Source organism: Gobius niger (assembly GCF_951799975.1).
Source record: "Gobius niger genome assembly, chromosome: 22".
NCBI classification, from domain to species: domain Eukaryota; kingdom Metazoa; phylum Chordata; class Actinopteri; order Gobiiformes; family Gobiidae; genus Gobius; species Gobius niger.
Genome location: NC_136873.1, coordinates 10,310,106 through 10,332,197, shown reverse-complemented (window position 1 = coordinate 10,332,197; position 22,092 = coordinate 10,310,106). Strand labels below are relative to the sequence as shown.

General features: G+C 34.7%; 1 protein-coding gene across 2 annotated transcripts in view; it reads right to left on the bottom strand.

The window, feature by feature from the left end:
- Positions 1-21,062, bottom strand: part of chst11 (carbohydrate (chondroitin 4) sulfotransferase 11) — a gene marked incomplete at its 3' end in the record, with an annotated part of 47,656 nt that extends 26,594 nt beyond the window's left edge. Inside the window, exon 1 of one of the 2 annotated variants that reach the window (XM_079581025.1) lies at positions 20,916-21,062. In XM_079581025.1, coding sequence (XP_079437151.1) covers positions 20,916-21,033 — 118 coding nt within the window. In that variant the 5' untranslated portion in view covers positions 21,034-21,062. The remainder of the gene's footprint in view (positions 1-20,915) is intronic. The other variant, XM_079581026.1, reaches the window with a different exon arrangement.
- Between the last annotated feature and the right edge of the window lie 1,030 nt (positions 21,063-22,092).

Sequence of the window (22,092 nt, the reverse complement as noted above, 5' to 3'; positions counted from 1 at the left end):
AAAATTGATTAAAAATGTGACAAAAAAATTACAAAATATGACAAAAATTTGATAAAAAATGTACAAAAAAATGACAGAAATGTGACAAAAAATGACAAAAAAATGACAAAATTTGATAAAAAATTGACCAAAAAAGTGACAAAAAAGTGACAAAAATGTGACATTCAGATGAGTTTTGTAGATCTTAGCTTTCAAATGAGGCGTTACACTGGCCTACAGGATTTGTGCAAAGCTAAACTGGAGAAAATGCTCTCGGTTCAGGCGGGAGTTAAGAGGTTAACTCTGCGAAAGGAGTGAAACAGCGCCCCAATTTGACGCTGGTGGCCAAACAGCGTACTGCATCCATATTTACCATTGAGAATGAATGGGAGAGAGTTAGTATTAACCACGGTACAAAAGTAGATCACTCTCAGGTACTCCTCTAACCGCCTATAGCTTTTATTTGCTCCTCTCGCCACCGTAGCATCGACTTCGCTAATTGTTTTGCTTCCTGTGTTTGTTTATTTATTTATTTTCGACTTCGATCCGACACGAGGCTCGTAAAAAACGCTGCAATCTCGTTTTATGTCCTTTCCAATTACCCTCACGAGAACCGGCGCTAAAGTTAGCTTTAATGGAGCCGTTAGCGCCCGTCGCTAATCGCTACATCAGCTCCAGATACTTTCAATTAAAGGGAGGGACTGTTTAAAGGGAACACTCTTTATTAACATCTCAGGCACTGTTTTATTTAGATTTTGTCACATTTCTATTGCTTTTTTTTTTCAAGAAGCTTTTTGATTTGGGAAAAATTAGATTCTTGAATTGGTTTATTGGTTACTGTATGTTCCAGTTAGCGCTGGACAGTTAGCAACAACAGTGTTTCCTTAACCCCTTAACTCCCACCTGAACTGAGCACATTTTCTCCAGTTTGGCTTTACCCCAATCCAAAAGCTTCTGGAAAAAGGTGAGAAAATAGCGACAAAACTGAGACGAAAACAATGATGAAGATGTGACAAAAAAGTGACGAAAAAATGACAAAAAAGATAAAAAAATTGACAAAAAAATGTGACAAAAAATGTGACAAAAAATGACAAATAATGTGAAAAAAATGACTAAAAATTGATAAAAAATGACAAAAAATGTGACCAAAAAAATGATAAAAATGTGAAAAAAATGTGAAAAAAATGTGAAAAAAATGACAAAAAATGTAAAAAAAAATGTGATGAAAAATGTGACAAAATTGACAAAAAATTGATAAAAAATGTGTCACAAAAAAAAAACTGATGACTGTTTTATTTAGCTTTTGTCACATTTCAATTCACTTTATTCAAGAAGCTTTTTGATTTGGGAAAAATGAGATTCTTGAGTTAGTTTATTGGTTACTGTTCCAGTTAGTGCCAGGTCCCGTAACAAAAGGATGCTGGTTTTCAAAACCTTTACTAAAATGTGTCATCTAGAACCACAAACAGACTCATAATGTTCCTTTTCCTTCCTTTTATTTTTCATTTATATCATTTGTTTGAGGAGAAACGACAAAGAAACTTCCTTTAACAACAAAAGGACAAAGAAAACACTTTACAGTCTCTCAAAGTCCAGTCTCTCTAAAGTCCAGTCTCTCTAAAGTCCAGTCTCTCTAAAGTCCAGTCTCTCTAAAGTCCAGTCTCTCTAAAGTCCAGTCTCTCTAAAGTCCAGTCTCTCCAAAGCCGCCTCTGCTCCGGCTCCTTCTTTATTGAACATGAACCCTCATGTTTTATTCTGCGTTCTCTGAAGCCTCTGCTGCCGTACAACCACACAAGACTTCGCTCCGGAGAGAATAATAAAACCTCCAGGAAATCAGGCCCGTTGTTATTCGTACAAAGTATTTTTAATAAAGAATTTAACATAACTGGAATATATTACAGCAAAACTAGAGGAGGCACAGACCCGTTTATTCACATAAATCCAGCAGGAAGTGTCAGATGGTATTCTCTATCGCTACATTAGCACATCTCCTTTGAAATAAGAAAGTAATATTGCCAATGAGATAAGGGCCACCGGTCCCGCCTCAACCGAGCTTTACCCAAATCTAAAAAGCTAAAAAGAAAAGCATCAAAATAGCAACAAGAAAAGAGGATGAAAACAAAACAAAAATGTGCCGGAAAAAGCGTTAAAAAAGTGACAAAAAATGTGATGAAAAGGCAACAAAAACACAACAATAAAGCCACGAAAAGGCCACAAAAACGTGACAGAACCAGAACAAAAAATGTGACAAAAATGTGACAAAAACTCAACAAAAATGTGACAAAAATTCAACAAACAAAAATATGACAAAAAAGTGACAAAAATATGACAAAAAAGTTACAAAAATATGACAAAAAAGTGACAAAAATATGACAAAAAAGTGACAAAAATATGACTAAAAAGTGACAAAAATATGACAAAAAAGTGACAAAAATATGACTAAAAAGTGACAAAAATATGACAAAAAAGTAACAAAAATATGACAAAAAAGTAACAAAAATATGACCAAAAAATCACAAAAATGCAAGAAAGAAGTGACTAAAGTGCAGCACAAATGGGACAAAAACACCCATTAAAAAAAAAAAAACTGCCAACTATCAATATATTTAAAACATACATATTTATTTAATTAAAGCGCATCAACATTTACACAACTGCTTGATTTTTCAGTTTCCTCTGACGGAAAAGTCACTGAGGCACATCTGTACAGCAGGACCTTCTTCCTCTAAGCCATCACTTTTTTCTCACTTCTTTTTGCATTTCCTCCTCGATTTGTCGCTGTTTTGACGCTTTATTTAAAGAAGCTTCTAGATTTGAGTGAAGCCAAACAGGGGGAATGTTCACACAAGACACACAGAGGTTGAACCTGTGACTGCAGATGTTGCTGATCATGACATAAGGTCTTTATTCCTCCACATCTCTGCAGCTCGTCTCCACATCCCCCTCATGGCTCTTCCCGCTCTGCTCAAACACGTCCATGAAGAGCTCTTTGTGCTCGTGACGTCCGGGCGCCGCCCCGGTGTTGACCCACGGCCGGTTCAGGGCAGCGCCGTGTGGACACTGGGCTTTAAACACGGGAAACGATGAGGGCGCATGTGTTCAGGTTTTATACAGTGCTTTTCTGGACACTCAATGCAGCCGATTTTTCCCATTGACTTATAATGGGGCTTCCGCAAATTGATGTTTTTCCGCAACATTTTCCTTTTTTTTTTGCAATTTCTGCAGTTTGTGCTTGTTCAGGTTCCACAACTTGTCAGTTTTCAGAAAAAAATAGAGTTCTGCAGTTTTCCAGTTTTTTTCTACAGGCTTGGGAATTCTGCCATTGATTTGTATAGGGAATTCTGCCCATTCATTTGAATAGGATTTCTGATACAGTGAAGTCTGTGAGTGATTTAAACACTTTATACAATGTTAAGACTTTATACAATGTCAAGAGTTTCTGCAATTTCAACACTTTTTACAGATTCTGCAACAAAATAGGGATTTTCACAATAAAAGCACTATTCCGCAATTATGAATTTTTTCCACAATGTTTTGCAATTTTTGCCATTTCTGCAGCAGTAGCCTACAATTCCGCAAAATTATCTAGTTGTTATTATTATTATTGTTTGTTCCCAGCGCCGAGAAGAGTTCCTGCTGTAAACACTGACCCAGGACTGACTCAAACCTGAGAAGCAGCTTCGACTTCATCATCATCATCATGAATAGTCCCTCAAAATGATGAAAAAGTGGCAAAAATGTCACAATAAATTGACAAAAAAATGATGAAAAAATGATGAACATATGACAAAAAGTGCCAAAGAATGTACTATTTGACAAAAAAATTACAAAAAAGTTACAAAAATGAGTTGAAAACCGCCCAAACTACTTTCCCAAAGGAGTAACGAGTGAACTAACGAGTTACTTTTAAAAGTAACGTTCCTCCTGAGAGACGGCCAGTACAGAAGAAGAGAAATGTGTTGCTACAAAACTCCAGGGCTGGTTTTCTCTGGGGTTTTTGTTCCGCTTTAGTCGCTCCTACGGACGTTTTTGACACTTTTATTGAGAAACTGGAGAACATGTGCTCGGACCGACTGTTGGATCGATTGTTTTTCTGGAATGGAGTGTTGAAACAGCTGACGGGGGAGAAAGAGAAACGGCATCGATCGAGCGGCTCGCGCCTCGTCGGAGAGTCAGGGTTCCTCCTCAGACCTGAGAGTGAAGCGCTCAGGGGGAAACTGAAGAGGGAAGTGGAGAGAACAGATTGTGAAGTTTTGATCCCAGCTCTCTGCCGAGGGAGGGGCTCATTTACATCTCATTTAGAGAAGCCATAGAGAAGGATGAAGCTCCTCCCATAGAGCCGACCTCTACAGCAACTAGCAACACAATGACAACTAGCAACACTATCCCAACACACACACATGAGGGAAAGAAGAACTCGCTCATCAGTGCCACAATGACTACGTTATATTATCCATAACCTGCACAGCCTTTGCTTCTGCTCATAAACTCGTGATCAAATCCATTTTCCTCACTCCGTTAAAAATGAAACTACCACGTAACGAGCGCACGGCCTGCACTGCGCTGCTTTTTGTTTTTTTACTTTGATGCTAAACCATTTGTTTTCTATTTTGCTTTCACGTGTTGTGAGCCCAGAGGTACATTTTATTATGAAGCAGCTTTGAAAGCATTGTATTCTAAGGTTAGAAATACAACTAATAACGATTGTTGTCACTTTTTATTTCCTTTATGTATTTTTGTCACTTTTTTAATACTTTTTTGCTGCTCTTCTGTCACTTTTTTTGCTGGATTTTTATATTTTTTTGCTGCATTTTTGTCACTTTTTTGCTGGATTTTTGTCTTTTTTTTGCTGGATTTTTATATATTTTTTGGTGGATTTTTGTCACTTTTTTGCTGGATTTTTGTCACTTTTTTGCTGGATTTTAATCTTTTTTTGCTGGATTTTTGTCACTTTTTTGCTGGATTTTAATCTTTTTTTGCTGGATTTTTGTCACTTTTTTGCTGGATTTTTGTCACTTTTTTGCTCGATTTTTGTCTTTTTTTTGCTGGATTTTTGTCTTTTTTTTGCTGGATTTTTGTCTTTTTTTTGCTGGATTTTTGTCACTTTTTCGCTGGATTTTTGTCTTTTTTTTTTTGTGGATTTTTTTTTTTTTTTTGGATTTTAGTCATTTTTTTTGTGGATTTTTATAATTATTTCGCTGGATTTTTGTCATTTTTTTGCTGGATTTTTGTCACTTTTTCGCTGGATTTTTGTCTTTTTTTTGTGGATTTTTTTTTTTTTTTGGTGGATTTTTTTTTTTTTTGTGGATTTTAGTCATTTTTTTGTGGATTTTTATAATTTTTTCGCTGGATTTTTGTCTTTTTTTCGCTGGATTTTTGTCTTTCTTTTTGTGGATTTTTTTTTTTTTTTTTGTGGATTTTTATATTTTTTTTGGTGGATTTTTGTCTTTTTTTTGCTGGATTTTAGTCATTTTTTCTTGAGTTTTTGTCATTTTTGTCGCTTTTTTTGTTTACATCCTCATTTCTTCTCGTTTTTTTCTCTGTTTTGCAGAAGCTTTTAGATTTGGAGAACAGGAGAAAACATGTTGAGGTGGGAGTTAAGAGGTTAAAGGTGTATTTGTGTGTCAGTGTTTGGTCCTAGTGGTTAAAACTGTAGCGCTGCCCCCTGCTGGTTAACACACACATCCTGAATCCTCCCCCTGTAATATCTGTCAGGCCTAAACAGTGGGTCAGTTCCCCGCCCTCTGCCCGCCCTAATGACAGACGCCGGCGCTCTGGCAGCTCCAACATGGCCGCCACAAACCCGCGGCGTCCTGTAATTTAGGCCCAGCCCTCCCGCCGGCGCTCGCTCGCTCGGTTTCTGGGCGGATAATCACAGGAAAGTGAATCTGGCCTTTTATTAGAAAGTGCGGATTTAGACGTCCAGGAATAACTTTTCCTGGTGAAGCGTGAGTCGGATCGTGAAAGGCAGGGCATTTGAACATCTCACTGAGCACATGACCTCCAGCTTTACCCAAATCCTAAAGCTCACAGCCTTCAGGGTAAAGACCAACATAACTGATCTGTTTCTCTCACTTTTTTCTACATTTCTGACTCTTTTTGCTGCACTTTGAAATAATTCAACAAAAAATGTGACAAAAATTCAATAAAAATGTGACAAAATTCAATAAAAATGTGACGAAAATTTTATAAAAATGTGACAAAAATTCGACAAAAATGTGAAAAAAATTCAATAAAAATGTGACGAAAATTCAACAAAAAAATGATAAAAATTCAATAAAAATGTGACAAAAATGTAATAAAAATGTGACAAAAATTCAATAAAAATGTGACAAAAATTTAATAAAAATGTGACAAAAATTCAATAAAAATGTGACAAAAATTTAATAAAAATGTGACAAAAAATCAATTAAAATGTGACAAAAATTTAATAAAAATGTGACAAAAATTCAACAAAAATTCAACAAAAATGTGAAAAAAATTCAACAAAAATTTAATAAAAATGTGAAAAAAATTCAACAAAAATTCAACAAAAATGTGAAAAAAATTCAACAAAAATTCAACAAAAATGTGAAAAAAATTCAACAAAAATGTGACGAAAATTCAACAAAAATGTGACGAAAATTCAACAAAAAAATGATAAAAATTCAACAAAAAATTGATAAAAATTCAACAAAAAAAATGATAAAAATTCAACAAAAAATGATACAAATTCAACAAAAAAATGATACAAATTCAACAAAAAAATGATAAAAATTCAACAAAAAATGATAAAAATTCAACAAAAAAATGATAAAAATTCAACAAAAAATGATACAAATTCAACAAAAAAATGATACAAATTCAACAAAAAAATGATAAAAATTCAACAAAAAATGATAAAAATTCAACAAAAAAATGATAAAAATTCAACAAAAAATGATAAAAATTCAACAAAAAAATGTTCAAAATTCAACAAAAAAATGATCAAAATTCAACAAAAATGTGACAAAAATTCAATAAAAATTATACAAAAATTCAACAAAAAATGACAAAAATTCAACAAAAAATGATAAAAATTCAACAAAAATGTGACAAAAATTAAACAAAATGAGTCTCATTCAGAGTCCTGTGTGAACCTTCATGGCCGCTCTGTCTCCTCCTACTGTTCCTTAAAAGGGCAAAAAGGCGGGACGTCCTGCGCTCACGGGCTTGATTGACAGGCTGATAAACAAAAACAGCACCGTCAGGTTTTGGAGTATTTTTCCCTCTGACATATATGGGGAGAGTTTGGTCGTTTTTCACCTGCAGCGTCTCGCTTTAACCTTTGACCCTCGCAAAACCCCCATAATGCACCAGTGATGCTGGAGCCAGAGTTACGTAACGTTTGTTGATGTTTGTCACAGGGCGGTGGGAAAAAGCCGAGTCAGCCAGAGCAGAAGTAAAAGCATGATCACCACAGCTGCTCCACAAGCCACGCTCCAGACCAGATACTACTACTACTGCTACTACTACTGCTACTTTTACTACTACTGCTACTACTACTGCTACTGCTACTACTACTATAAATCATTTGGATGTTTAACACTCTTTTTTTCCGTTAGAGAAAACTGAAAAATCAAGCAGTTGTGTAAATGTTGATGCATTTTAATGAAATACAATAACTATGTATGTTTTAAATATATTTATAGTTGGCAGTTGTTTTGTTTTAAATGGGTGTTTTTGTCCCATTTTTGCTGCACTTTAGTCACTTTTTTCTTGCATTTTTGTGACTTTTTTGTCATATTTTTGTCATTTTTTTGTCATTTTTTTGTCATTTTTTTGTCACTTTTTTGTCACTTTTTTGTCACATTTTTGTCATTTTTTTGTCATTTTTTTGTCACTTTTTTGTCACTTTTTGGTCACTTTTTTGTCACTTTTTTGTCATATTTTTGTCATTTTTTTGTCATTTTTTTGCTGCATTTTTGTCACTTTTTTGTCATATTTTTGTCACTTTTTTGTCATTTTTTTGTCATATTTTTGTCACTTTTTTGTCACTTTTTTGTCATATTTTTGTCATTTTTTTGTCATTTTTTTGTCACTTTTTTGTCATATTTTTGTCATATTTTTATCATATTTTTGTCATTTTTTTTTGTCATTTTTTTGTCATTTTCTTGTCATTTTTTTGTCACTTTTTTGTCATATTTTTGTCATATATTTGTCATATTTTTGTTACTTTTTTGCTTATATTTTAGTCATATTTTTATCATATTTTTATCATATTTTTGTCATTTTTTGTCATATTTTTGTCACTTTTTTGTTGCTTTTTTCGTGTTTTTTTTATATTTTTGTCATATTTTTGTTCTACTTTTGCCACTTTTTTCTTGCATTTTTGTCATGTTTTCACAACGTTTTTCGTCATTTTTGTTCCGTTTTCCTCCTCGTTTTCCTTGCTATTTTCACACCTTTCTCTTAAAGGAACAAACCACCATTTTAAACAAAACATGACTCCGCCTCACAACATAGTCCCCTTTCACCCAGAGGAGGAGGAGAGGCTGAATGAACATCGTGACTGAGCGCACGCGTGAAGACCACACAGTTACACATGAACTCGTCTACGCTCAGGTAAGAAACAGATCTCAGTCTCACAAACACGTCTGTCCCGGCGCCTCCTCCCCCGTCACGCGTGGGACGGGGGTTTTTGGCGACGGATGCTGTTTCCATGGCGACGAGAAGAGGATGCATCTCCGGATCCTGCGTTAAAGCAAACGTCAGAGCCGCAGAAGAGGCAGAGGAGAGACTAAACCGGGACTTCTGTTCTGAGTTTTTAAATGGTTTAAATCGGTCCAAGGACGACTGAGAAACATCCTGTTAAAGTCTTAAAGAGAGGAGAGGGGAGGAGTTCAGAAAAGAGAGCCCTTCATTAAACACAGTATCAGTGCTTTGATCCAAACCTCTGTTTAGCTCAGATTTCTCAGGAACCGAGGCACTTAGAACTAAACTGTTTCCACCTACGTAGAGCTGAGAGTCTCAGCTTTCAAACCAGCCACATCCTGTGTCCACAGATGTAACACAGAATACACTGCGGTGCTACAAACATCATGGAAAATGGTCTGGATTGTTGGCGCTCAATGTGTTAAAATGCTGGAATATAATGAAAACGTTTATGATTCAACTGTGTTTATTTTTTCTTAATGAAGGTGAAGAAACAAAAAACGCGACAAAACCTGATTCAAAACTAAAACGTTAAAGCAGAAAAGCGTTTAAAAAAAGCTCCTCCGCTTTAGGAAAAAGACATGATTTCACCTGGTCCAGACGCCCTCACTGACCTGCTCTGTCTCAGCCACAGCCGACTTTTTGGTGCATTTTAGTCTGAAGGTAAACGTTTTTTTTTCTTTTATTTTTTGTGACTTTTTTGTCCAATTTTTGTGACTTTTTTGTCCAATTTTTGTCCAATTTTTGTGTTTTTCTTTTTATATTTTTGTCCAATTTTTGTCCAATTTTTGTTACTTTTTTGTCATATTTTAGTTACTTTTTTGTGACTTTTTTGTCATATTTTTGTTACTTTTTTGTCATATTTTTGTTACTTTTTTGTCATATTTTTGTCATATTTTTGTCATATTTTTGTCATATTTTTGTCATATTTTTGTCATTATCTTGTCATATTTTTGTCATATTTTTGTCATATTTTTGTCATATTTTTGTCATTATCTTGTCATATTTTTGTCATATTTTTGTCATATTTTTGTCATATTTTTGTCATTATCTTGTCATATTTTTGTCATATTTTTGTCATATTTTTGTTACTTTTTTGTTCTATTTTTGTTACTTTTTGCTGCATTTTAGTCTGCAGGTAAACGTTTCCTCGGTTCCTCTTCAGTGTTTTCCACTCGAGCAGACGGAGGTGGATCTAAACACAGACCTGCGGTTCTTCCTTCAGTGACTAAACGTCTGCGGAGCCGCGAGTGGGCGTCGGCCACAGACTATTTTTACTTCAAACACCGCGGAGCGCCGTTGTTGCTGACTTTAACAGGTGTGAGGCGTGAGCATGATGTCACGGCTCAGGGAGAAGAGCAGACGTGAGGTCCTACAGTCAGTGTGAGGCTGAATCATCAGGGTCGAGCCAGAGTCAGGTTTTTCATGTGCTTGGTTCAGGTGGGGGTGAAGAGCTTAACCTCTCACCACCCGCCACAACCAAATGCACTCTCTCCTCTTTGTCGTCACCCTTTATTTCCCTTATGTATTTTCGTCACTTTTTTATTACTTTTTTGGTGGATTTTTGTCATTTTTTTGTCTGATTTTTTTCACTTTTTTGTCTGATTTTTGTCATTTTTTTGTCGGATTTTTATAATTTTTTTTGCTGGATTTGTGACACTTTTTTTTGCTGGATTTTTGTCTTTTTTTTAATCTTTTTATCAGATTTTTTTTCACTTTTTTACTGGATTTTTTATCGTTTTTTTGTTGGATTTTTGTCACTTTTTTTTCTTTTTTTTGCTGGATTTTTTTTTGGGGGGGGGATTTTTGTCACTTTTTTGTGGATTTTTGTCACTTTTTTGTGGATTTTTGTCATTTTTTTGCTGGATTTTTGTCATTTTTTTCTGGATTTTTGTCATTTTTTCCCTCTTTTTTTGGCTGGATTTTTGTCATTTTTTTACTGGATTTTTGTCATTTTTTTACTGGATTTTTGTCATTTTTCTGCTGGATTTTTGTCACTTTTTTCCTTTTTTTTACTGGATTTTTGCCACATTTTTGCAGGACTTTTGTCATTTTTTTGCTGGATTTTTGTCACTTTTTTTCTGTTTTTTTTGCAATTTTTTTCTGTCACATTTTTGTCGCTTTTTGTTGCGTTTACATCCTCATTTTCTCCACGTGTTTTACTCCATGCTTTGTAGAAGATTTTAGATTTGGAGACTTTGGAGAAAACATGTTCAGGTGGGAGTTAAGAGGCTAAAGGACAAAATGAACAACAACACAACAAACAAGTGACAGAACCTGGACTAAAGAGCGATGAAAAAGCTATGCCTCGAACCAAATCCAGGGAAAAGCATTGGAGCAGATTTGGAAAGGTTTAGAGAGTCAGACACTTCCAAATCTGTGTCTTCACGTGACAACATCGAGCCACAAACAACACAAGTTAAAAAACCGAGTCCTCAAGCTGTCACATTCAGAACACCAGGACTCATTTATGTTTCCAGTTAATCACCCTGAATATAATAAGTGCATATTCAGAGGCACATCCTGGTATTTTAATGCTTTTAGCCCACAGCAAAACAACCATTCGGTGTATTTATATCGCTGCGTTCACACCAAACGCGTCCGGCGCCTCCAGAGCGTCAGGTTTACATTTAAAACACATGGAGGACGCGCTTCTTTACTTCAAGTGTATCGCGATATGTACTATATATATATGTATCTATATATATGTATCTATATATATGTATCTATATATATGTATCTATATCTAGAGCTGCAACTAACCATTATTTTGTATCTATTTTTATGATTAATCGATTAATCCCTTGGCTGTGAATGTGGTGTAGGATATTTATTTGTTCATTTTTCTTATCATATACAGCTTAACCTCTTCACTCCCACCTGAACATTTTCTCCAGTTTGGCTTTACCCTAATCAAAAAGCTGCACCAAAACAGCCACAAAAAATGAGAAGAAAACAAGGATGTAAACGCAACAAAAATGTGACAAAAATTCAAAAAAAAATGAGAAAAAATCAACAAAAAAAGGGATAAATTCAACAAAAATTCAACAAAAATCCAACAAAAATGTGACAAAAATTCAACAAAAATTCAACAAAAAGTGACAAAAATTCAACAAAAAATCAACAAAAAGTGACAAAAAAATGAGAAAAATTCAACAAAAACGTGACAAAAAATCAACAAAAAATCAACAAAAATTCAACAAAAAAGTGACAAAAATTCAACAAAAAATCAACAAAAAGTGACAAAAAAATGAGAAAAATTCAACAAAACGTGACAAAAAATCAATAAAAATGTGACAAAAATTCAACAAAAAAGTGACAAAAATTCAACAAAAATGTGACAAAAATTCAACGAAAAAATGAGAAAAATTCACCAAAAAAATAACAAAAATGTGGCAAAAATTCAACAAAAAAGTGACAAAAATTCAACAAAAAATCAACAAAAATTCAACAAAAAAGTGACAAAAATTCAACAAAAATTCAACAAAAATTCAACTAAAAAGTGACAAAAAGCTCAACCAAAAACTGATTCAACAAAAATGTCAAAAAAAATGAAAAAAATAAAAAAATAAAACATACAAAACAATGTGGGGGAAAAAGATCGGTTTTGTGGGTCTTAGCTTTCACAGGCCTCTATAACAGCCACAGAGGACAGAATGCATTTGGTTCAGGCGGGGGTTAAGAGGTTCAGGCGGGGGGTAAGAGCTGAAGTGACGCTGCTTGAGGATGAGTTCATGAACTAAACCAAAGGCACATGTTTGTCAAAGCCTCTATTCATGAAATCCACAATGTACCAAACTAAACAGACCCGACTGTCCCGCAGTCGGGGAAACTCTGTGGAAGGAAAGACTCTTGATCATATTTGTGGTGTGAGTTTTGCTTCCGGCGCTGGAGCTGCAGCAGACGGAGATAATGACACGCTCAGACGGAGGATGATTACACAGACGTGGATCTAACGGGAGGAAACGCTGGAATCACACACGTCCTGAAGCTCACACCACACGTTAGACACCGTTATACAGGAGCTTGTGTCTGTGTCACTTCCTTATTGGACAGGAATGGACCAAAACATTGAAAAAACTATTTTGAGAAGCACAATCTTTCACTCTTTTTAGTCGTTTTCTGGTGAAATATGAACTTATTTATCAACTATAAATAAAGTCAAGGCTAAATCGGGTCCATATGGAGGTTTATTCAAAAAAGTGACAGAAATCCAGAAAAAAAGTGACAAAAATCCATCAAAAAAGTGATAAAAATCCAGTAAAAAAGTGATAAAAATCCAGCAAAAAAGTGATAAAAATCCAGAAAAAAAGTGACAAAAATCCATCAAAAAAGTGATAAAAATCCAGTAAAAAAGTGATAAAAATCCAGCAAAAAAGTGATAAAAATCCAGCAAAAAAGTGATAAAAATCCAATAAAAAAGTGACAAAAATCCAGCAAAAAAGTGATAAAAATCCAGCAAAAAAGTGATAAAAATCCAGTAAAAAAGTGATAAAAATCCAGCAAAAAAGTGATAAAAATCCAGCAAAAAAGTGATAAAAATCCAATAAAAAAGTGACAAAAATCCAGCAAAAAAGTGACAAAAATCCAGGAAAAAAGTGATAAAAATCCAGCAAAAAAGTGATAAAAATCCAATAATAAAGTGATAAAAATCCAGGAAAAAAGTGATAAAAATCCAGCAAAAAAGTGATAAAAATCCAGCAAAAAAGTGATAAAAATCCAGCAAAAAAGTGATAAAAATCCAATAAAAAAGTGATAAAAATCCAGCAAAAAAGTGACAAAAATCCAGGAAAAAAGTGATAAAAATCCAGCAAAAAAGTGATAAAAATCCAATAATAAAGTGACAAAAATCCAGCAAAAAAGTGATAAAAATCCAGCAAAAAAGTGATAAAAATCCAATAAAAAAGTGATAAAAATCCAGCAAAAAAGTGACAAAAATCCAGCAAAAAAGTGACAAAAATCCAGCAAAAAAAGACAAAAATCCAGGAAAAAAGTGATAAAAATCCAGCAAAAAAGTGATAAAAATCCAGTAAAAAAAAATGACAAAAATCCAGCAAAAAAATGACAAAAATCCAGCAAAAAAGTGACAAAAATCCAGCAAAAAATTGACAAAAATCCAGCAAAAAAATGAAAAAAGTGACAAAAGAGCAACAAAAAGTGACGATAATCCAGCAAAAAACAACAAAAGTACCATAAAAAAGTGACAAAAACACATAAGGGAAATAAAAAGACAGAATGCATTTGGTTTTGGTGGTAAGAGGTTAAGTCCATGTTAGAATGTGTGAAATGCAGTGTGGACAGAGGATTCCGTTCCTTTATGGATGATCCGAATGCCTGGGCTCAGGAAAGGCATTTCAAACACAGCTGCCAAACAGAGTCACCGACCACACCGGGGTCAGAGGTCACAGGTCAATACACGGCCATCAGAGCCGTGTGGAGCTCCCAGAGTCAGGACTAAACACGCCGAGGCTAAAGCTACAACCTGTTTTTTTTTTTTTATTTGTATCATTTTTTAACACAATTTTGTCACTTTGTTTTGTTTATTTTTTGTCACTTTTTTGCCTTTTTTTTGACACATTTTTGTTATTTTTTGGTCATTTTTTAAAAAGATTTTGTCACTTTTTTGTAATTTTTTTGTCACTTTTTCAACACTTTTGTCGCTTTTTTGGTCATTTTTTAAACATTTTTTTGCTTTTTTTTTTACAAATTTTTGTCTTTTTTTAACACATGATTGTTGCTTTTTGTAATTTTTTCTACATATTTTTGTCATTTTTTTAACTTTTTTTTTAACATATTTTTGTCATTTTTTGTCATTTTTTAAACACTTTTTAGTCATTTTTTGGTCATTTTTTAACACATTTTTGTCGCTTTTTTGTCACTTTTTTGTTTAATTTTAGCTTGATTTGTATCATTTTTTAACAAAATACTCGAGAAAAATGTGTTCCCGACGACAGCTGTGTGATTCCACTGTGTGCTTTAGAGAAACTGAGGCGAGGTCGTGAGGTCTGAGACTCCGCCTCCCTCGGCTTTAGAGAAACTGAGGCGAGGTCGTGAGGTTCGAGACTCCGCCTCCCTCGGCTTTAGAGAAACTGAGGCGAGGTCGTGAGGTTTCAGACTCCGCCTCCCTCGGCTTTAGAGGCTCCTCCTCCTCGTGGCTAAAACGGGCTCGGTCCAAACGTCTGTGGTCAGTTTTCCTTCACTGAAGCCACACTGGTCGCCATGACGCCGGCCAAAGGGGCGCGGCCCAAATATCTCACACTTCCACGCCACCTTTTCTGTTTGCCTTCCCTGCCCCACAGAGTCAGCTGATTCTGGGGGGGCCTGGGGGGGCCTGAGGGGGGGGCTGGAGCTCTGTGGGTTTGTGGGTCAGATCTCTGTAATTACGAGGCTCAGAGGGGAAGAAAGTGAACGTTTAGTTTCTCAGAGTTCATGTTTCAGCTTCTGCAAAGACTTGACTCCTGTGCTCTGGTTCTATCTGGTTCTATCTGGTTCTATCTGGTTCTATCTGGTTTTATCTGGTTTTATCTGGTTCTATCTGGTTCTATCTGGTTCTATCTGGTTCTATCTGGTTATATCTGGTTATATCTGGTTATATCTGGTTATATCTGGTTATATCTGGTTATCTCTGTTCATTGTGAGGTTTTATAGTTTTTATGAATGAGCCGTTGGTGACGTCACTTCCTGGTTGTTTCTTCTTCACTGGTTTGGAAGGTTCAGATCGTCCTGATGTAAACGGAGCAAAACAATATGGCAAAAAGGGACAAAAATGTGTTAAAAAAAAGTGACAAAAAATTACAAAAAAAGTGACAAAATTTAAACAATTAAAAAAAAAAAAAAATAACAAAAATATGTCAAAAAGTGACAAAAAATAAACAAAAAAATGACCAAAAAAAAGACAAAAAAGCAACAAAGAAGTGTTAAAAAAGTGACCAAAAAAGTGACAAAAATGTGTTAAAAAATTACCCAAAAAAGTGACAAAATTTAAACAAAAATGTTTTACAAAAGGGACAAAAAATTGTTAAAAATGGACAAAAAAGCGACGAAAAATAAACAAAAAAGTGAGAAAAAAAGTGTTGAAAAAGTGAGCAAAAAATGACAAAAATAATAACGATAATGTGTTAAAAAATTATACAAACTAAATTTGGATTTAGATTTGGGTAAAGCTGAACTGGAGTAAGAGTGTTTGTGGATAAACCCCCCCCCCTCCTCCCCCCGGCTCTGCTTTCTGAGCCACAAACATCCAGAGGAGCCTGAGAAGCAGACGGGCCTGTGAGCTCCTGTTAAAACACTTAGTCTGTGAGCGGATCCAGACCTGCTCAAAGTTTCCATCATCAGCCTGAGAAAGAGCCCATGGCGACGGGGAGAGTCAGGGTGGTCACTATGGTAACCGTCAACATGGAGGATCAGGAGGATCAGAGTAATGTGGATACGATCAGGATCAGGGGAACATGTTTTTTATGGTTTTTTTGTTTTTTGTTTTATTATTATTATTATTATTTTTATTTTGTTATTATTATATTATTTTATTTATTAATTTATGTATTTTTATTGATTGATTTATTTATATTTATATATATATATATATTTATATTTTTTATTTTTTATTTTTTATTTTTTTATGTTTATTTATTTATGTTTATTTTTTTTTATTTTTATTTTTTTATTTTTATATATGTTTATTTTTATTTATTTTATTTTTTATTTTGTTATTTATGTATTTATTTATTCATTTATTCATCTATTTATTTATTTTTATATATTTATTTATGTTTATTTATATATTTATTCATTCATTAATCCATTCATTCATATTTATTTATTTATGTATTTATTTTTATTTATTCATTATTATTATTATTGTTTTTATTGTTTGATTTTTTTTATTTACTTTTGGGACATTTATGTTGAGTTCACGATTTATAATGTGATGATGTCATAATGTCAGGTGGAGGGCGGGGCCAATACAGCTCTATGGGCGGGGCCAGTACAGCTCTATGGGCGGGGCCAGTACAGCTCTATGGGCGGGGCCAATACAGCTCTATGGGCGGGGCCAATACAGCTCTATGGGAGAAATGCAGCTTTTGTAAGAAATCTCCTAAACGAAAATGAATTTGACGCCTTCCTGACTCGTATTCATCCATAAATTTTCCACTGTCTCTGAGTTTGGTCTTTTTTATACTTCAGCCCTGACAGATGCTTCCAGTCGTCCTCTGACAGTGAGTCTATGTGTCTGTGATCAAGAACGTTCTGGAGGTTCTGGCACCGGTTTGGAATATTTTATCCCCAGAGAAAGAGAAATGATCCGGTTTCCACATACACAGCAATGCAATTTATAACTCTGCATTCCTCCAAAAGGGGGCGCTGCTCAGCAAAGAGTTCCCGGATGTTGCTCTCATTTATTAACTGTATTACACTCTAAGCATCGAGTCATAAAAACAGAAACAATTTTATGAACTAAACAGAGGGAAATGAACAGTTCCCTCCCGTGTGGAGCGTGTGGAGCCCGACTCCCCCGAGCTCGGAGCTGTGGGTCGATTTATCCGAGTATATACGACTCTGCACCGTAATAAATGATTAAACTCTCCACAGACGCTGAACGCTCCCCCGGGAACCTGCGCTTTAGACCCGGGACGCTGAGCTCTGAGGAGGTCGAGCTCATGATCACATTAGAGATAATAACTCCTTCATTCAGTCACTTATCTCTTCAGAACAGACCGGGACATCCACTGGTTTAAACATCAATACAAACAAAAGATTTCTGAAAGGTACAGAGAAGAAGAGATGCCACTAGGGGGAGCAGTAGGATCGAGGATAATGCATGAAATGAGTGTTAGCCTTTAGCTTCAAGACAAACTCACTGATCCTTATGAACAAAAACGTATTTACTCTGTACAGTAACCTTTAACCTTTTATTGCATTGAGTTTGGGCGTCAGCGTTCATGAGCTTCTTGCTTCAGACCGGCTTCTGAGCAGAATGTATCGATTTTACTCATCTGTAAACGTTCTGGGCTCGGCTGGAGGCGGGAAGCGAGTGTCCGATCTATTGCCATTGTAGCTGTTGTCATAGTAACGATAAACAAATGTCTAACCGTTGTTGGAAACGTCAGATGAACTTTGTTTTATCGTCTCAAATGTCATTCCTCTTGTTCTGACACCTTAAGCCACAACAGGACCACGTGTTTAGTTGTAGTTTTACATTTATAATCGCTAGTTTTAGTTTAATCTTATTTCTTCTTTTTTTTTTTATTGATTTTTTTTCTTTTTATTGATTTTTTATTTAATTTAATTTTTTATTGATTTTTTTATTGATTTAATTTTTTATTGATTTGTATTGATTTTTTTATTGATTTTTTGTTGATTTTTTTATTGATTTTTTGTTGATTTTTTTATTGATTTTTTATTGATTTTTTCTTTTTTGTATTGATTTTTTTATTGATTTTTTAATTGATTTTGTATTGATTTTTTTTATTTTTTTATTTTTTTTATTGATTTTTTAAAAAATTTATTGATTTTTTTATTGATTTTTTTTTTATTTTATTTTTTTTTATTTTTTTATTTTTTTATTGATTTTTTATTGATTTTTTAATTTATTTATTTATTTTTTATTGAATTTTTTATTGAATTTTTATTTTATTTTATTTTATTTTTTTTATTTATTGATTTTTTTATTTATTTTTTATTTATTTTTGTTTTAATTCTTATTATTATTATTTTTTTTTTTAAATCTTTTTATTTTATTTTTTATAGTCTTATTTCTCTTGATCACTTCCTGTCTCCAGATGATGTCACCGATGATGTCAGCAGCGAAAGGGTCTTTACTGCTCAAATAAACAAATAAACAACTATGGAAAAATGTCTAAAATTGCCGATGTTTCCACGAGTCCGGAGTTTGTGGAAAAGGCCGTGACGTTCGTTCTCTCGCTCTGACTCTGAACGGCTCGACGTGTCTGGAGTCAGAAATTAAAGATTCTCTTTGTAAAAGCAGCTCCGAGTCGAAGCCTTTTAATCTAACGCTGAGAACTTCAAAGTCCTGCGTTCACACCGGCGCTCTCTTTATCCTTCCACAGTCAGAGCCCGTTAGCTCCAGCTCAGACTCAGTGAAGAACAGGCTGAATAAAAGAGTCAGATCTTTGAAACGGCTCTTTAACCCCTTAACTCCCGCCTGAACCGAGCACATTTTCTCCAGTTCAGCTTTACCCAAATCCTGTAGGCCAGTGTAACGCCTCATTTGACTCTTTGAATCTAAATGGATATTTTTTCTCACGTCATCAGATTTATTTCCCATCATTTTTTGGGTGGTTTTCAACTCATTTCTGTAACTTTTTTGTATATTTTTTGTCAAATAGTCACATTTTTGCCACTTTTTCATCAACTTTTCGTAATTTTTTGTCACATTTTTTGGTACTTTTTCATAATTTTCTTTGTCCATTTTTGTCATATTTTTTGTCCATTTTTGTCATATTTTTTGTCATTTTTTCATAATTTTTTTGTCATTTTTTTATCAAATTTTTGCCACTTTTTCATCATAAATATATTTGTCCATTTTTTGTCAGTTTTTTTGTCTAAGTTTTCTCACGTTTTTGTCACATCTTCATCATAAAGACTAAACCAGACTAAAACCAAGACCCAAACCATGACCCAAACTAAAACTAAGCAAAGACCAAGACCCAAACCAAGACCGGTCCAAGACCACAACTAAGAACCAGACCAAGACCTGAACAAAGATCAGACCAGGACTTGAGCCAATGACCAATCAATGATCAAAACCTCAAACGAAGTGGTAAAACATGACAGAAGTTTGCAGTGAGTCGAACACTCTGGCGGGACTGACTTCACACAAGCCATTTCTGTCTCATGTTTATGTGTATCTAATGTTCAGCACAAGTTTCTAAATGATTTCCCAGCATTCATCACTTCACCTGCAGCGCCTCCACACCGACATGAAAAACCAGAGTCAGTGTAAACCTGAGGGACAGAGGGAAACACACACATCCAACAAAATGTGACAGAAAATCAACAAAATGTGACAAAAATTCGACAAAATGTGACAAAAAATCAAGAAAATGTGACAAAAATTCGACAAAAATGTGACAAAAAATCGACAAAAAATCAACAAAAAAAGACAAAAATTCAACAAAAAAATGACAAAAATTCAAAAAAATGTGACAAAAATTCAACAAAAAAATGACAAAAATTCAACAAAAATTCAACAAAAAAAGACAAAAAAAGACAAAAATTCAACAAAAATGTGACAAAAAATCAACAAAAAAAAGACAAAAATTCAACAAAAATTCAACAAAAATTCAACAAAAAAAGACAAAAAAAAGACAAAAATTCAACAAAAATGTGACAAAAAATCAACAAAAAAAAGACAAAAATTCAACAAAAAATCAACAAAAATTCAACAAAAATTCAACAAAAATTCAACAAAAATCCAACAAAAAATCAACAAAAATTCAACAAAAAATCAACAAAAAATCAACAAAATGTAACAAAAATTCAACAAAAAAAGACAAAAAAAGACAAAAAAAGACAAAAAAAGACAAAAATTCAACAAAAATGTGACAAAAAATCAACAAAAAAAAGACAAAAATTCAACAAAAAATCAACAAAAATTCAACAAAAATTCAACAAAAATTCAACAAAAATCCAACAAAAAATCAACAAAAATTCAACAAAAAATCAACAAAAAATCAACAAAATGTAACAAAAATTCAACAAAAAAAGACAAAAAAAGACAAAAAAAGACAAAAAAAGACAAAAATTCAACAAAAATGTGACAAAAAATCAACAAAAAAAAGACAAAAATTCAACAAAAATTCAACAAAAATTCAACAAAAAATCAACAAAAATTCAACAAAAATTCGACAAAAATTCAACAAAAATTCGACAAAAATTCAACAAAAATTCAACAAAAAGTGACAAAAAACTGAACCATAAAGTGACAAAAATGTCACAAAAATGTCACAAAAACTAACTCAAAATGAGACAAAAATGAAAACTCACAACACATTTCTGTCTCTAATGTTCGGCACAAGTTTCTAACTGATTCTCCACATCCCTCACTTCCCCTGCAGCGCCTCAAACCTCCATCAAACACCAGAGTCAGAGGGAAACACACGCGTCACAAAAGCGCAACAAGACCCCGCTCCATCCCCGTCCGTGCCCGCGTGCCAGTGCGTCAGCGTGGCACCCGCAAGAACAAAGCGGAGAGGAGGAGGAGGAGGAGGAGGAGGAGGAGGAAGAGGAGCGCGAGACCCTACCTGGCTGGAACATACTTTGGAAGTAAAAGATGACGAGCACGAACGACCCCAGGCAAGTGGCGAGAACCATGCGGCAAATCCGGCTCATCCTCATCAGCTCCGCCAGCGGCTGCTTCATGGTCCGCGGGTCCGGGGACAGAGAGGGGAGGGGGGGGTAAAGTCCAGAGTCCAGGGCGGGGGGAGGAGAGCGCGGTCTGCGGAGGAGCTCACAGCCGAGGCCCCGGGAGCGCAGAGCAGGCGGCAGGCGGCGGGAGGTGAGGTGGAGAGGCGCCGCTGGTGAGTGGCTCTGGCCGGGGAGAGGAGAGGGACTGAGGGGAGGGAGTGTGGAGGAGCAGACGGAGGAAGAGGAGGAGGAGGAGGATACGGTGGCGAGTGCGCGCGCGTGTCAGAGAGAGAGAGAGAGAGGGGGGGGGGGAGAGGGAGGGGCTGCAGACTGGAGCAGCTGCGGATTCAGGGACGCAGGTTTTACGCAAACCTCCGCGTGCCATAAGAGGAGGAGGGGCTTTTTTTAACCTCTTACCTCCCGCCTGGACGTGTTTTCTCCAAGTTCTACAAATCTGAAAGGTTCTAGAAAACAGAGATAAAAAACGAGAAGAGAATGAGGAAGTAAACGCAACAAAAAAGACAAAAATCCAGCAAAAAAAAAGACAAAAATTCAGCAGGAAAAATGACAAAAAAACAGCAAAAAATGACAAAAAAATAAAAATAAAAAATGACAAAAATAAAGAAAAAAAATGGCGAAAATCCAGCAAAAAAATGTCAAAAATAAAATTAAAAAAAAGACAAAAATCCAGCAAAAAAGACGAAAAAATGCACAAAAAAAGACACAAAAAAGACACAAAATGACACAAAATGTCACAAAAAAGTGACGAAAAATTACAAAAAAAATGACAAAAAGTGACAAAAAATGTGAAAAAATGTGACAAAAAAAAAGACAAAAAATAAAAGGAGCAAGGAATGAATTAATGCTTTTGGAAAATATTTTTTCTGACTAAATGAAATAAAAGTGTAAAGATCGTCACTGTACATATTTGTGTTTTGTACCAACAGAACCAGAACAAAGGCAGGAGGTGTTTCCTCTTTGATTTCATGGACAGTTTTAGTCCCAGACCTGCTGTGGTTTCATTATGAGCCTCAGAGCCACAGGTTTAAACCTGTATAAACCGTCAGACAAATG